The sequence below is a fragment of the Chelonoidis abingdonii genome, chromosome 24 (assembly GCF_003597395.2).
Source record: "Chelonoidis abingdonii isolate Lonesome George chromosome 24, CheloAbing_2.0, whole genome shotgun sequence".
NCBI classification, from domain to species: Eukaryota; Metazoa; Chordata; order Testudines; family Testudinidae; genus Chelonoidis; species Chelonoidis abingdonii.
The window spans coordinates 21,345,740-21,361,250 of NC_133792.1; the positions used below are offsets into that span (position 1 = coordinate 21,345,740).

The following is a 15,511-nucleotide window of genomic DNA, read 5'->3' on the forward strand; positions in this document are numbered from 1 at the left end:
CTGAGATCTTTCTTGTCCCATGAGCAAAGGAAAAGAGAAGGCAGATGATTCTGGAAGTGCTCCAAGAGCTAAGTAAGTGGAGGTCTCTGGTTTTCTGGAACATTGGTCCACCTTCTGTGAGGAGAGGGGGCTGTATAGTTTGGATAGCCTCCACCTCCATAGAAAGAAGACCAATCTTCTCTGTGATAGGCTGGCTGGAGTAGTCAGGAGAAGGTTAAATTAATAAAAAAAGGGAAAGGTAAGATATGAGCACTCAGCACAAAATCAAGATTGAGAACAAAATTAATCAAGGAACCAAAGAACATCAAGAGAAGAAATTTCTGAATTGCCTATATGTCAATAACAGGAGCCTGGGAACAAACAAGAGGAATTGGAATTGCTCATTTTTAAGCATAAATTTAATCTAGTTGATATTACTGAAATCTGGTGAGATGATTTGTATGACTGGAATGTTAAGATCAATGGTTAACACCTATTTAGAATCAAGTGGGCAAAAGGGGAGGGAAAGTAGCACTCCAGGCCCAGGCCGCTGTGGGAAACTGCAGACCCTCCACCTTCCCTGGGCAAGGGACCAGGGTGCCCAAGAGCAGCCCCCACCACATGTCCCAGCCCCTGGGTCATGCCACCCAGGGCAGGTGGAGGATCCGGGGCTCCTCAGGCAGCTTTTACTATGGCCTGTCTTTGGCTTCCAGCGGGGCCTCAGAGGAAAGAGGAGGGGCAGAGGGCGGGGCCCACCTCAACCCCTACTTCGGAAAGGCTGGTGCCACTACCCGGGGCTGCACTTCACGGCAGGGGAACTGATCATCTTATGGCTGCGCTGTGCCTGCCCAAGGCTACTATGTCCATGTTAAAGAGAGGGAAGGCATGTCCCTCCCATTTTTAAACATCTGGGGGACAGGCCATGGCCCCTTTGCCTCCCTTCCCCGAGTTCTGGAGCTCCTGTCTCAAGTAGGAATAGAGAAGTTATTTTACCTCTGTATTTGGCACTGGTGAGACAATTATGGAACTGTGTTCAGTTCTGTTGCCCACAATTCAAGAAGGAAGTTGATAAATTGGAAATGGTTCAGAAAAGAATGACAAAAATAATTAAAGGATTAGAAAACATGCCTCAAAGAGCTCAGTATATTTAGCTTAACAAAGAGAAGGTTAAGAGATTACTTGATTACAGTAGGGCTCTTCAGTCTAGCAGAGAAAGGTAGAACATAATCCACTGGCTGGAAGTCAAATCTAGACAAATCTAGATTGGATGTAAGATATAAATTTTTAACAGTGAGAGTAATTAATCATTGGAAAAAACTTACCCAAAGGTCATGGTGGATTCTCCATCACCAATAATTTATTAAATCATGTCTGGATATTTTTCTAAAATATCTGTTCTAGAAATTATTTGGGGGAAGTTCTATGGCCTGTGTTTCACAGGAGGTCAGACTAGATGATCTTGGCCTTGGAATCTATGAATCTATGCAGAGGGAGCATCATCATTCACTCAAAGGAGAAACTATTTCTGTCACGACTGAATGACTGAGCCAAAAAGCTAGACTAACCTGAGAGGAGAAAGACAAGTCCAAATTTAGCCAAGGTCTTGTTAAAAGATTAATATTATTACAATTCATTCTGTATTGGATTTCCTTCATTTGCTTTTTAATCATCAGTGTAAATATTATTCCATGGAAAGTTATAGTCACACATTATGTACTTAAACGGTCAATTGAGCCAAACAAACTGCTTTCTGTCTGTCTGAGACATCATCCTCTAAGTTTCAGTCCAAGGTGAAGTTTTATGCCTCTGATAACAGGGGTGTTAATGGATGTTAGGGATGTAAATAGGGTTTAAAAATATTAACCATTTAATCTATTAAAATTCTATTGGCTAAGCGGTTAACCATTAAGGAGTTCACACAGGCGGGGAACTAGGGGAAGGAGGGTGCTGCAGCATCTGATTTTATGCGGGGCTCCGCTGCTGCTTGCGCCCGTCATCCTGGCCCAGGTCTCTGCTCCCTCCCTGTGCCTGGAGCCCTGACCCCGGCAGCCACCTCCCAGAGTCCCGGCCACCAGCCTGGCCCAGGTCTCTGCTATCTCCCCACACTCGGGGTCCCAGCTACTGAACCACACCCAGGGGCCTGGCTGCTGGGACCCCAGATGTGGGGGGCAGCAGAGTTTAATCGTTAACCAAAACCAATAAGAATGTGTTTATCGGTTAATCAGTTAAACTTTTACATCCCTAATGGATGTATTGACTTTAAATAACTGAGAGTGCAAACCACTGCATTGGCCTGCAGTGGCCTGCTCCCACTCCCACTCAATTCCATGGAAAGGCTTCAATGGAAGCTATATCAGGCTTGAACTCAAAAATGGCTTAGCTTTTTCTTACCTCAGTTACATACATTGCTTTTTTCATCATCTTTTTTTCATTTCCTTCCATTATTCCAAAACGCATATAGACATCTGCCCTGGTGACCTTCTTATTATAAAAATACCTTGCGAACAATAAAAATACTGCTTTAAAGTTGTTATTGCAATGGACGCAGAAAAACTGAACATAAAATATCATATGTACTTATTTTTAACAAGCAGTCAGGCTCTGAACAACAGGTGGCATGGGAAAGAGATGGTCCTGTATGTATCTCTGTCAAATCGTTCTGACCAACATACAAATCACTGTTGATAAGTACTGAAGGAAAGTGCAGCCATTCCTATTCCATTGCAGAAAGGACTTCAGTGATATGACTTTTTAAGAAGGCAGTCAAAGGGAAAAAGATGGAAGGACCTTTCAAGTACATCTAGCCTGCAACTGGGGCAATACCTCTCAGCCTGGGTAGACAGACATGCTCTAGTTCTGCTCAAGCTAGTGAACTAAAAATAGCAGTGTGGACACGGCAGCATGGGCTTGCCACATAAATATCGATCCAGCAGGTCAGGCAAGCTTGTACTCAGGTGGCTAGCCCCAGCTGCAACACTCATGCTGCTAATTTTAGTGCATTAGATTGAACAGAGGTAGCACATTATCTACTCAGGCTGGGCAGCATGCTCCCTGCCTAAGTGTAGAAATATCCTTAGAGACTGGCGGATCCTTTCCACTGAAGTGAAGAAAAGACCCCCCAAAAAAAATTAAAAACAAGACCAAATCTCCTTACCTAGCTTTAATAGTAATCCTGAATGTCTCAAATTTCTCAGAACTAATTATGTTCTTTTCTGGTTCTATGGAGATGAAAAAACTTGGCATTGCTGAAAATTAAGCAGAAAGTTAAATATAACAACTGAAATGTCATTTTAAATATTAAGCAGTATCAACATGAAAAGATGTTATTGAAAATGGTCCAACGAATCAAATGTATGTTTAAAAAGATTTTAATTGCATACTTAAAGGGATTGAAAAATAAGGCTATTACTTTCTTACTTAATATTCAGAATTGAAAAACTCAGGAACAATCATATATTACCATATTCTTTTACTTCAAATTTTGCAACAGCAGAAGTTGTGAAACTCTTTTTGTACTTGGCTTCAATCTTCCAGACACCATATCTACAAAAAAATATGACATTTTAAAGATGAGAATTAATTTTGTCATCCAATAATATAGTTTTCATGTTAATAATTCTAATTTGGAGACTGCTTCAATAAATAATCTACAGTTTTGAGCGTTTTGTGTGAGAGAAAAGCATGCACAAAGCTGGACATATGTTCCTATCCTAGTCATGCAAGTAAACCTTTGACTAGGTTCCTTTTTAACCCATGTACTACAACTGTCTTGTCTTCAGTAAAGTTGTAACAAGGGTTAGTTACCATACCTTAGTTTAAGATGGGTTAAAAGTACATCTTTCCACAGCCTTAAGATTTATCTAAACTAGATTTTTTATTTAGAGTTGACTGATTGCTAATTAATTTGAGGTAATTGTAATATTTGTAACACTTAGTTTGGACATTCTCCAGATGCTTGCACTTTATTCTGGAACAAACATTTGGGGTTAGGGCTGGACCAAAGCGCATGTGTTAAACTGTATCCATCTCTACACCAGGAAAATGTGTATTGTTAACACATGCTAAAATCCTAATGTGGATAAGGCAAGTTGTAGTTATAACATGGTAGCTGATTGAAATGTTAAAAATACACTTTTTTTCCTTATGATGACAAAGTCTGTGTGTTGATCTACTAATAAACAGCTCTTGTAGACAGACTGCATTTTAAACTGCAAGCTATCAGTTTTTGGTAAAGTGTGTTAGGAAAAAGATGTATTTTTAACACATTATCTGATCAAGTAAATCCTCCAAAGGGGACTTGTAGAACTCTAGCTGGGTCTGGTACATGTCTGGGGCTCGCAGGCACTAACACAATACAAACAAATAATTAATAATAATAAGTACCGTAGAACCTCAGTTATGAACACATCGGAAATGGAGATTGTTCGTAACTCTGAAATGTTCATAACTCTGAACAAAACATTATGGTTGTTCTTTCAAAAGTTTACAACTGCACATTGACTTAACACAGCTTTAACCCTCAATTTAAACGAAACAAGCACAGAAACAGTTTCTTTACCTTGCCAAATCTTTTTTTCAAACTTTCCCTTTATTCTTTTGTAGTTTACGTTTAACACAGCACTGTACAATATTTGCCTTTTTGGGGGGGAGGGGGTGGTCTCTGCTGCTGCCTGATTGCACACTTCCAGATCCAAACGAGGTGTGTGGTTGACTGGTCAGTTTGTAACTCTGGTGTTTGTAACTCTGAGGTTCTATTGTACATAAAATCAGTGCCTGAAATCATTGGGGTTTATGTTACCCAGTCCAAATGATGTAAGGCTAGTGTAATGAGGAACCCAAGACCTGACAGGGATGTGAAATCAGGTTTTTAAAATGACTGAAAATACTATTCACTTTTTCTATGGGAAAGAAAATCGGTTAAAATACTCTGCTCTAAATCTCCATGAGTACCACTTTGCTCACCCACTGTACTTGCAGCACCCCCTACAGGATTCAAGGAAAATGAGGTGGCATTTATTTTGGATTTTTTTACTGCAAAAATATATCTGTTCTTGCCACATAATATCTTTCTATCCCTACTACACTCACAGGGATTACACAGAGAAAAAACAACAACAAATTCCCTGTTTAAATGTTCATACACCTACTTTCAAACTATAACTAGCACTAGTGTTTGAGTATATCTAAAAGTTCTCCCTTCTGAAAATCATTGGGTCTTTGACCTTATGCCTGACTTGGAGTGGAGAGAAGTCTATAGTTTTTTTTAATTTTCTCAGGCATTGGAACATGACAGGCCTATCATTGTGCTATAATTGCAGCTTTATCCATCAATATCTTCATCTGCCACTTCTCTCTACTCCCTGTTTCCACTGTGGCATTTTCCATATATATCAGAAAGACCAGAAAGTGAGCCTCTTCTATGGCTACTGTTAATGTTGCTCTCTAATCTGATTGATAGAAAGAAACGACATGGCTATTATTGCCCATATAGCATGGTTGATATACACAATACCAAGAACTCCTCCTGCTTCCCTTCCCATTTAGCAGATCCCCCTCCTAAGTAAATTCACCTGCCCCCGAAACGCCCCCGCTGAAGAACTAACATGATATTTGCTGCCATCATATAGTTCACCCTGCTTACGTTACAGCCATTTTCCCACACAGTCTGTATTGTCTATTTAGACAATGTTGTCTCATTATTTCCTTGTACTTCTGTCTGTAGCCATCTGCGGTCTCTTGTCTTATACATAGATTGTAAACACTTGTGGGCAAAGAGTGTCTTTATGATCTGTGTCTGTACAGAACCTAGCACAGAGGGGATCCATGTTTCAGGCTCCTGGGCACTACAATAATACAAATAATAACAGTAATAATAATAATGATTAGAAATTTCCAGTTCCATGTAACTCAAGTACCCCTGTATCAGTAAAATGCAGTTTCAAAGTCTTTGAGAAATGGCATTAACAAGTAATGTTTAAAACAAACATAAGTCTACTTAGGATTAGAGGGAATCTTGAAGTCAGGAAAAGATAAAATTCCAGTAAAGTCTCTCTCTTCTATAATATCCACTTTTACTCCTTCTGGATCCTTTAGATCAAAACAGAAAAAAAAGTTACAGACAGTTGAACATCACATACTCATATGGCACATTTAGAGGAGAATTAGTCTTCAGTGACTTCAGTGGGAGCATGATCAGGATCATTTTTTCTTTGGATTTTGTCCATTTCACACTCTGTTGAAAGCATGAATAAACCTTTTTCTGAAACAATTCATATGCTGAAACTGCATCTTAATTTTATAGACTCTTCCACCAACATGTAGAACTCCTCAGTTTGATGTATTGAGATTTTAACTACACAAAATTAAGACCTAATTCCAAAAAACAAATGCATACGAATACTTTTACACACAAGGGTAATCTCACTAATACTAACTGGACTGCTCGCAGGCATGAAGTTAATCATGTGCTTAAAAGTTTTCAGGATCATGCCCTAACTTTGAAATTGAATCCTCTGATGAAATGTGTGATACAGGAGTTAAAACAGCAGTAAACTGTGAACTTGGGAATGGACTAACTCACCAGAATTTGAAACTCTGACAAAACATCTGACTGGGGCTCTAATAATTAAATTAATTTAAAATATAGTTATCACATGATGCTCAATATTATCATTATTATATTACTGTGGTAATGACACTAAAGCAAATATTGAGACTATTGATTCCTTTGCATTTGAAATGAAAAAAATGGCAACACCAAAAAACAACTTATATGCAATGAAAGCTCTCCCACAAATCCTTTCCTTAGAGATAAGTGGTAAATCAGTTTTTTCCACTGAGGCTACTGTGCTGAACTCTGCCCAACTGTGCCAAGTCACTTTTAAGACTTCCAAAAGGTTATTAAATTGCAATAGCAGTTCCCTGACAAGCACTGTTAATTTTCTGAAATATGTGGAGATCAATCATTTTCCATACTACACCAGAGTGGTTTAATACTGAACTATAGTCTCTTTATGGTCCCAAAATGCCAATATTAAATTAAATTGCAACAGACTCACCACAAAAGTTAAGACAGTTTCTCTTCGGGCTGGCCTCAGTTCTTCATTCAAAGAATAAACCCTGACTTTCACTGTAAGAATTATTTATAACAAATTTTAAAAAGTTCAAATAACCTTAAACTTCTATACACATTTATTCCTAAAAATCTTTCGTATTAAAAGCATATTCTTGATTTGTTGCATATCTGAAACCCCCACTACAAAAATACATTGAGCTATTTATTCATGCTATCAACATAAATAGATTTTGCACTGACAACTGCTTCAGATTAAATCATTAAAATCCATAATAAATTCTTTAACTTCCATGATCCCACCATTCCATTTTTCTGTGGGAGGAGACTGCTATAAAGTCAATCTCAACAAAGATAGTAATCCAATTCATTTTTTTCACTGAAGTATTTCTTCAATAATGTTTTTTAACATAGTTTCAGCAAAGATCTTTCTCTTGTCCTACGTGCCTCAGTTTACTCATGTGTTAAACACTTCATGGTGTAAGGTGGAAAGTGGGACTGAAGGAAGGAATTTTGCAAGAAATAATTAGTTTATAAAGTGCTAACACACTGCAAATTATTATTTTATTGTTCATATATACTGTCTGCTTAGATAGTAAGCAATTGGTGAAAATCCAGCAATGTGTTTTATCGTTTAAAGTAAATTTAAATCCTAATTCCTTGGCAACATAAACTAACTTTAAAGCCTTAAGCCAAACAGAAAATACAAGCATTACTGTACCTGATTGATCAGGAGTATAAATGGGTTTGTCTGTCTGAATGAAGAGAAATCCATTTTTATAAGTAACTGGCATTTTTTTCTCTCTTGTAAAATGTGAAGAACTAGCTTCCAGATACACATACAGGACTGAACTTGCTGATGTTGGCAAATCTTTTGGTTGAATCTGCGAGGGATTGTGAGGAGAGACAAATAAATATTGGTAAATATTAAAATAATCAAACTATGACTTTCCCATACAGTTTTTGTTGAATAGAATATCTGAATGATAATTAGCATTCTGTTGTTAATTATTTACTAAATACGTTCAACACCAGCATCATGAAGGAATTTCTTCTCCATGTACACAATGTATAAATGGCCGTGAGCATTACACTGGGGTTCACCTTCTTCTGAGGCACCATTTACTGGCCTTTCCAGAGGTAAAATATGTGACTAGAGGGACCAACATACAGTTACTGTATAACTCATTCAACTTCCATTTCACTCCAAGGATGAAATCATGGCCCCATCAAAATTAATGGGAGCTTTGCCACTGACTTCAACAGGGCCTCAATTTCACCCCTAAACTAGTCAGCATGTCTTCTTAGATTGAGCACACAGTTAATCAAACTTGTCCATATTCATTGTTTCTCCCTTATTTAACTTTTCCTTTTTTTTCCTTTTTAAAGGCTTAGTTAGTTGGACGCTTTAGCATCTCTAATATCGTTAGTGTGATGGGGCAAGGCCAGATGGCTACAGTAAAGTACTGAGAAACAGATATGTTAGCCCCAGGCTAAACAAATCCCTAGGACCATGGTAACCCAAATGGCAGTTGCTCCAGGTTAATCAAGGCACCTGGAGCCAATTAAGACCTTTCTAGAAGGTAGTGGAGATAGCTACTTTAATTAGAACACCTGCAGCCAATCAGGGCAGACAGAGCCTGTGGATTTGCAGTCTGTCTATAGTACCTCCTAACAGCTGCATGACACTACAACTCCCTGGGTACTTCCCATGGCCCTCCTCCAAACACTTCTCTTAATCCTCAACCACCGGACTTCCTCCTGATGTCTGATAATGCTTGCTCCTAAATCCTCCAGCAGTACACTGCTCTCACTCTCAGCTCCTTGCATTCTTGTCTCCAGCTTCCTCACTCGCCACCCCTTCACCTCTGGCTCCTCCCTGCCTGACTTGGGTGAGCTCCTTTTAAAACCCAGTGCCCTGATTAGCCGCCCTGATTGCTGCAGGTGTTTCTAATTAAAGTAGCTATCTCCACTACTTCTAGAAGGTCTTAATTGGCTCCAGGTGCCTTGATTTAACCTGGAGCAACCCTGCCATTTGGGGTTACCATGGTCCTAGGGATTTGTTTAGCCTGGGCTAACATATCTGTTTCTCAGACTTTACTGTAGCCATCTGGCCTTGCCCCATCACATATCCCCCCCTCTGCTCAACACATAGGGTGGGCAACTTGGATGCCAGGCAGTGTGCTCGTGAAAAGACCATCAGCGTTGCCATGCGGCATCCAGGCCCGGTGCCGGTATGCGGAACTGGAATGGTTGGAGGACAAGAAACACCTGTGACCCTTGCATTCTTTTCCTGTATTTCTCTGCATCCACTGAAGGGTGCATTGGTCAGTCACAAGAGTAAATTGCCGGCCTAAGAGTAATAACGCAGCATCTCCATGGCCCATTTGACAGCAAGGCATCTCTCTCTGAGTACTGCATACTATCTTCGTCTCTTGAGCAGCTTCTGAGCTTGGTAGAGATCGGGTGTTTTCTCCAATCATTTGCGACAGAACTGCCCCAACCCCACCTCGGAAGCACCTGTTTGCCAAATAAATCCTTGCAATCCGGGGCATATGTAGCTGACACTCTGGACAAGAGGTGCAGTATCGCCTGACACTTCATGTACTCCTAGCCAGAAAAAACCTCCGCAGGATCCCGGCCTGGGTTTTCTCTACCTCTAGGTGTCCTCCAAAACAGGTGACTGTGGGCAAGGCTCAATCCATGGCTTTTGATGTTTTTGTGGCACCCAGAAGTTGATGATCTCCTGCTCTTGCATAGTGCATCCACAGTACAGGAGATCTTTCTGCACTATAAAGTAGGGTCCTAGACCCCGGACCTTCCCCTCCACTGTGTCGCCATCTATCTCAGCACCTCTTTCCTGAAGTTATGAATATCTAGGGTCTCTGCCTGGTCCCTCCCGAAAGTCTCTCTCCAGGACGAACCTGCCTGAGCTCACCAGGAGGCCCACCTTCTGTTTCTTTCAACGGCTCATCACCGTCAGGCTGGGGCCACCTCTGGCTCACACTTCCATGTTGGTAGTTTCTCTGATGGCTGCTCGTGTCCATCTCACTCTAGCGGTCTTATGGCGCTGGTCGATCTGGGGTTCCCAAGGCCTTTCGCGCTTCCTTTCACTATTTTTCTCTTCCCCCGGCGTTTTGAGGGGCTGAGAATAGATCCTGAGAGACTCTGAAAACATTGGGGGGTTGACATTCCCCAACGATGAGGTCGCTGCCAACAGGTCCCATCTCCCCAGCCTCTCGTGGGGAGTAATATCAAACCCTGATAGTCCCTCCAATGACTACAGATATGGGAGTTAGGAGTTACTCCCACTGCACCTCAATAGGTTCCCCTGACTCTGTATTCTCCACTGGAGAGGTGGGGTAATGACCACGGCCCCATGCACGCATGTCACTGCTACGCGTTTGACTTGTAGCAGCTGGCTACTTTTTACCAGCTCACCCGATATAAGGGTTGATAGCACTCCCGCCGAGTCCACAAGCGCTGTAGTCTCTCACTCCATTATTTTCACTGGTCTGGTGTAGTTATGCGGGGCTAATGTGGCACCCGCAAGGTGGATAAGGAGCATGGGACTTCCAGTCCCCAAGTGCATTGCATAGGCTCCTCGGTGCTTGGACATTGTGCGCATATGTGTCCCCACTCCCCACATGCAAACATTATAATTGTTGTAACATTCACCTATCAGTGGAAGTTAGGGGGTTTAATCCTCAGGGTCCCCCTACTCAGGCCATCCCTTCCTTCTGGGGTCTCCCCTGGTTTTCGCCCCTCTGTTCCTCCACCTAGGACTCCCACGGGGTTGGCTGCCCCACACTTCCAGGGTTGAGGGTTGGGTGTTTGCTACGAAAGGGCTTTTTGGGTAGTCGGGTCATTTCCATGCTGTCATGCGTCTTTCCTACAGCGTGATCATTCATCATAGGTGATGGATCGTTCTGGCCTACCCATTGCGGAGACCTGGTGGCAGTGCCCTCACGTACCGGTCGATGACCAGAACTTCTATTTCTCTTCCGGACTCCAGACTGCTGTTTGCAACCACTTTCGTGCAATGATGCGATGAGGTCATATCAGTTGGGACCGCAGGTTTGTTCTTCCTGTGACTCCACTCGTGATACCGCTGGCGCCCGCACTGCAGTCGTTACGTCCCCAGATCTGGCCAGATCTCTGCTTTTAGCTAGGGTATGCTGCTGCAGCCTCTTCAGAGCAATCATGGTAGGCCTTCTGGGCCACCCCACACAGGAATGGGGCAAGGATGCAGACCACTGATCTCGAGGCCAGGCCTCCGTAGGGCTGTGCCTCTCAAAGGCCAGAAGGTATGCCTACTTCATCCTCCACGTCATTTTCTGCAGCCAATGGCTGTGCCCATATGAGCCACATCCATCCTGCCACTGTTCAGCTCTGTAAGGGTTTTAACCTGGCTTTACCAGTTCCCGCAACATACTCGGTCTTGGGAAGCTGGTCCATCAGCAGGTATTAGTCTCTGCTGCAGCTGCACTGCCTCCTGTGGGCGTCTGGCCTGACACGGATAGCCTCCTGCTGGGCCGCGTAAGCTTGTATCAATGCCGTACTATAAGTCCTCCATTGTGTGAGAAAAAAATAAACCTCTTCTTCTGCGCGCGCCTGTGACCCACACCAAACACCCCTGACACCAGTTGTGACAAAGTTCCTCTCTTACCGTTGGTGGGTCCTGTGCTTCTGCAGATTTGCTCACTCTCAGTGATCTTCCCCACAGTCTGGTCAACTTCCTCCTGTGTCTGATCAGGAGTTGGGAGGTTGTGGGGGGACCCGCGCTGCCTCTACTACTCCGGGTTCCAGCCAGAGCCCTGTGGATTGCAGCTGTCTATAGTACCATCCGTAACAGCTGCATGACAGCTACAACTCCCTGGGCTACTTCCCATGGCCTCCTCCAACACCTTCTTTATCCTCACCACAGGATCTTCCTCCTGATGTCTGATAATACTTGTCTCCAAATCCTCCAGCACTACACTCTCTCACTCTCAGTCTCTTCTTGCTCCAGCTCCTCTCACTCGCACTCTTTCTCCTGGCTCCTCCCTGCCGACTGGGGTGAGCTCTTTTAACCCAGGTGCCTGATAAGCCTGCCTGATTGGCTGCAGGTGTTGCTAAATTAAAGTACTATCTCCACTACTTCTAGAAAGGTCTTAATTGGCTCAGTGCCTTGATTAACCTGGAGCAACTGCCATTTGGAACCATGGTCCTAGGATTTGTTTAGCCTGGGCTAACATACTGTTTCTCAGTACTTTAGCTGTAGCCATCTGGCCTTGCCCATCACACTAACGATATTAGAGATGCTAAAGCGTCCAACTAACTAAGCCTTTAAAAGGAAAAAAAGGAAAAAGTTAAATAAGGAGAACAATGAATATGGACAATTTGATTAACTGTGTGCTCAATCTAAGAAGACATGCTGACTAGTTAGGGGTGAAATTGAGGCCCCTGTTGAAGTCAGTGGCAAAGCTCCCATTAAATTTTGATGGGCCATGATTTCATCCTTGGAGTGAAATGGAAGTTGAATGAGTTATACAGTAACTGTATGTTGGTCCCTCTAGTCACATATTTTACCTCTGGAAGGCCAGTAAATGTGCCTCAGAAGAAGGTTGAACCCCAGTGTAATGCTCACGGCCATTTATACATTGTGTACATGGAGAAAATTCCTTCATGATGCTGGTGTTGAAACGTATTTAGTAAATAATTAACAACAGAATGCTAATTATCATTCAGATATCTATTCAACAAAAACTGTATGGGAAAGTCATAGTTTGATTATTTAATATTTACCAATATTTATTTGTCTCTCCTCACAAATCCTCCGCAGATTCACCAAAGATTGCCACATCAGCAAGTCAGTCCTGTATGTGTATCTGAAGCTAGTTCTTCACATTTTACAAGAGAGAAAAAAATGCCAGTTACTTATAAATGGATTTCTCTTCATCAGACAGACAAAACCCATTTATACTCCTGATCAGTCAGTACAGTAATGCTTGTATTTTCTGTTTGGCTTAAGGCTTTAAAGTTAGTTTACTGTTTGCAAGGAATTAGGATTTAAATTTACTTTAAACGATATAAACACATTGCTGGTTTTTCACCAATTCTTACTATCTAGCAGACAGTATATATGAACAATAAAATAATAATTGCAGTGTGTTAGCACTTATATAACTATTATTCTTGCAAATTCCTTCCTTCAGTCCCACTTTCCCCACTTAACACTACATGAAGTGTTTAACACATGAGTAAACTGAGGCACGTAGGACAAGAGAAAGATCTTTGCTGAAACTATGTTAAAAAAACATTATTGAAGAAATACTTCAGTGAAAAAAGAATTGGATTACATCTTTGTTGAGATTGACTTTATACAGTCTCCTCCCACAGAAAATGGAATGGTGGGATCATGGAAGTTAAAGAATTTATTATGGTTTTAAATGATTTAATCTGAAGCAGTTGTCAGTGCAAAATCTATTATGTTGATAGCATGAATAAAATAGCTCAATGATTTTTGTAGTGGGGGTTTCAGATAGGCAACAAATCAAGAATATGCTTTTAATACGAAAGATTTTTAGGAATAAATGTGTATAGAAGTTAAGGTTATTTGAACTTTTTAAAATTTGTTATAAATAATTCTTACAGTGAAAGTCAGGGTATTCTTTGAATGAAGAACTGAGCCAGCCCGAAGAGAAACTGTCTTAACTTTTGTGGTGAGTCTGTTGCAATTAATTTAATATTGGCATTTTGGGACCATAAAGAGACTATAGTTCAGTATTAAACCACTCTGGTGTAGTATGGAAAATGATTGATCTCCACATATTTCAGAAATTAACAGTGCTGTCAGGGAACTGCTATTGCAATTTAATAACCTTTTGGAAGTCTTAAAATGACTTGGCACAGTTGGGCAGAGTTCAGCACAGTAGCCTCAGTGGAAAAAACTGATTTACCCTTATCTCTAAGGAAAGGATTTGTGGGAGAGCTTTCATTGCATATAAGTTGTTTTTGGTGTTGCCATTTTTCATTTCAAATGCAAAGGAATCAATAGTCTCATATTTGCTTAGTTCATTACCACAGTAATATAATAAATAGATAATATTGAGCATCAGTGATAACTATATTTTAAATTAAATTTATTATTAGAGCCCCAGTCAGATGTTTTGTCAAGTTTCAAATTCTGGTGAGTTAGTCCATTCCAAGTTCACAGTTTACTGCTGTTTAACTCCTGTATCACACATTTCATCAGAGGATTCAATTTCAAAGTTAGGGCATGATCCTGAAACTTTAAGCACATAGATTAACTTCATGCCTGCGAGCAGTCCAGTTAGTATTAGTGAGATTACCTTGTGTGTAAATAGTATCGTATGCATTTGTTTTTGGATTAGGTCTTAATTTGTGTAGTTAAAATCTCAATACATCAAATGAGGAGTTCTACATGTTGGGGAAGAGTCTATAAAATTAAGATGCCGGTTTCAAGCATAGAAAGTTTCAGAAAAAGGTTTATTCATGCTTTCAACAGAGTGTGAAATGGACAAATCCAAAGAAAAAATGATCCTGATCAATGCTCCCACTGAAGTCACTGAAGACTAATTCTCCTCTAAATGTGCCATATTGAGTATGTGATGTTCAACTGTCTGTAACTTTTTTTTCTGTTTTGATCTAAAGGATCCAGAAGGATAAAAAGTGGATATTATAGAAGAGAGAGACTTTACTGGAATTTTATCTTTTCCTGACTTCAAGATTCCCCATCCTAAGTAAGACTCATGTTGTTTAAACATTACTGTTATGCCATTTCCTCAAAAGACTTTGAAACTGCATTTTACTGATAACAGGGTACTGAGTTACCATGACTGAAATTTCTAATCATATTATTATTACTGTTATTATTGTATTATTGTAGTGCCAGGACGCTGAAACATGGATCCCCTCTGTGCTAGGTCTGTACAGACACAGATCATAAGACACTCTTTGCCACAAGTGTTTACAATCCTATGTATAAGACAAGAGACCGCAGATGGCTACAAGTACAGACAGTACAAGGAAATATGAGACAACATTGTCTAAATAGACATACAGACTGTGTGGGAAATGGCTGTAACGTAAGCAGGTGAACTATATGATGGCAGCAAATATCATGTAGTTCTTCAGCGGGGGCGTTTCGGGGCAGGTGAATTTACTTAGGAGGGGGATCTGCTAAAGGAAGGGAAGCAGGAGGAGTTCTTGGTATTGTGTATATCAACATGCTATATGGGAATAATAGCCATGTCGTTTTCTTTCTATCAATCAGATTAGAGAGCAACATTAACAGTAGCCATAGAAAGGGCTCGCTTTCTGGTCTTTCTGATTATATATGGAAATGCTAACAGTGGAAACAGGAGTAGAAGAGAAGGAAGATGAAGATATGATGGATAAAGCTGCATTAATAAGCACAATGATAGGCCTGGATCTAATTTCCCAAGCCTGAGAAAA

General features: G+C 40.9%; 1 protein-coding gene across 4 annotated transcripts in view; it reads right to left on the reverse strand.

The window, feature by feature from the left end:
- C5 (complement C5) overlaps positions 1 to 15,511 on the reverse strand; it is a 64,995-nt gene that overhangs the window by 38,212 nt on the left and 11,272 nt on the right. For 3 of the 4 annotated variants that reach the window (XM_075060555.1, XM_075060554.1, XM_032767451.2), the window contains 6 exons: positions 7,773 to 7,935; positions 7,038 to 7,108; positions 5,975 to 6,066; positions 3,440 to 3,522; positions 3,134 to 3,224; positions 2,371 to 2,476 (listed from right to left, as the gene is read on the reverse strand). In XM_075060555.1, the coding sequence (XP_074916656.1) occupies positions 2,371 to 2,476; positions 3,134 to 3,224; positions 3,440 to 3,522; positions 5,975 to 6,066; positions 7,038 to 7,108; positions 7,773 to 7,845 (516 nt within the window). In that variant the 5' untranslated portion in view covers positions 7,846 to 7,935. Of the gene's footprint in view, positions 1 to 2,370; positions 2,477 to 3,133; positions 3,225 to 3,439; positions 3,523 to 4,537; positions 6,067 to 7,037; positions 7,109 to 7,772; positions 7,936 to 15,511 lie in introns of those variants that run through there. The other variant, XM_075060556.1, reaches the window with a different exon arrangement.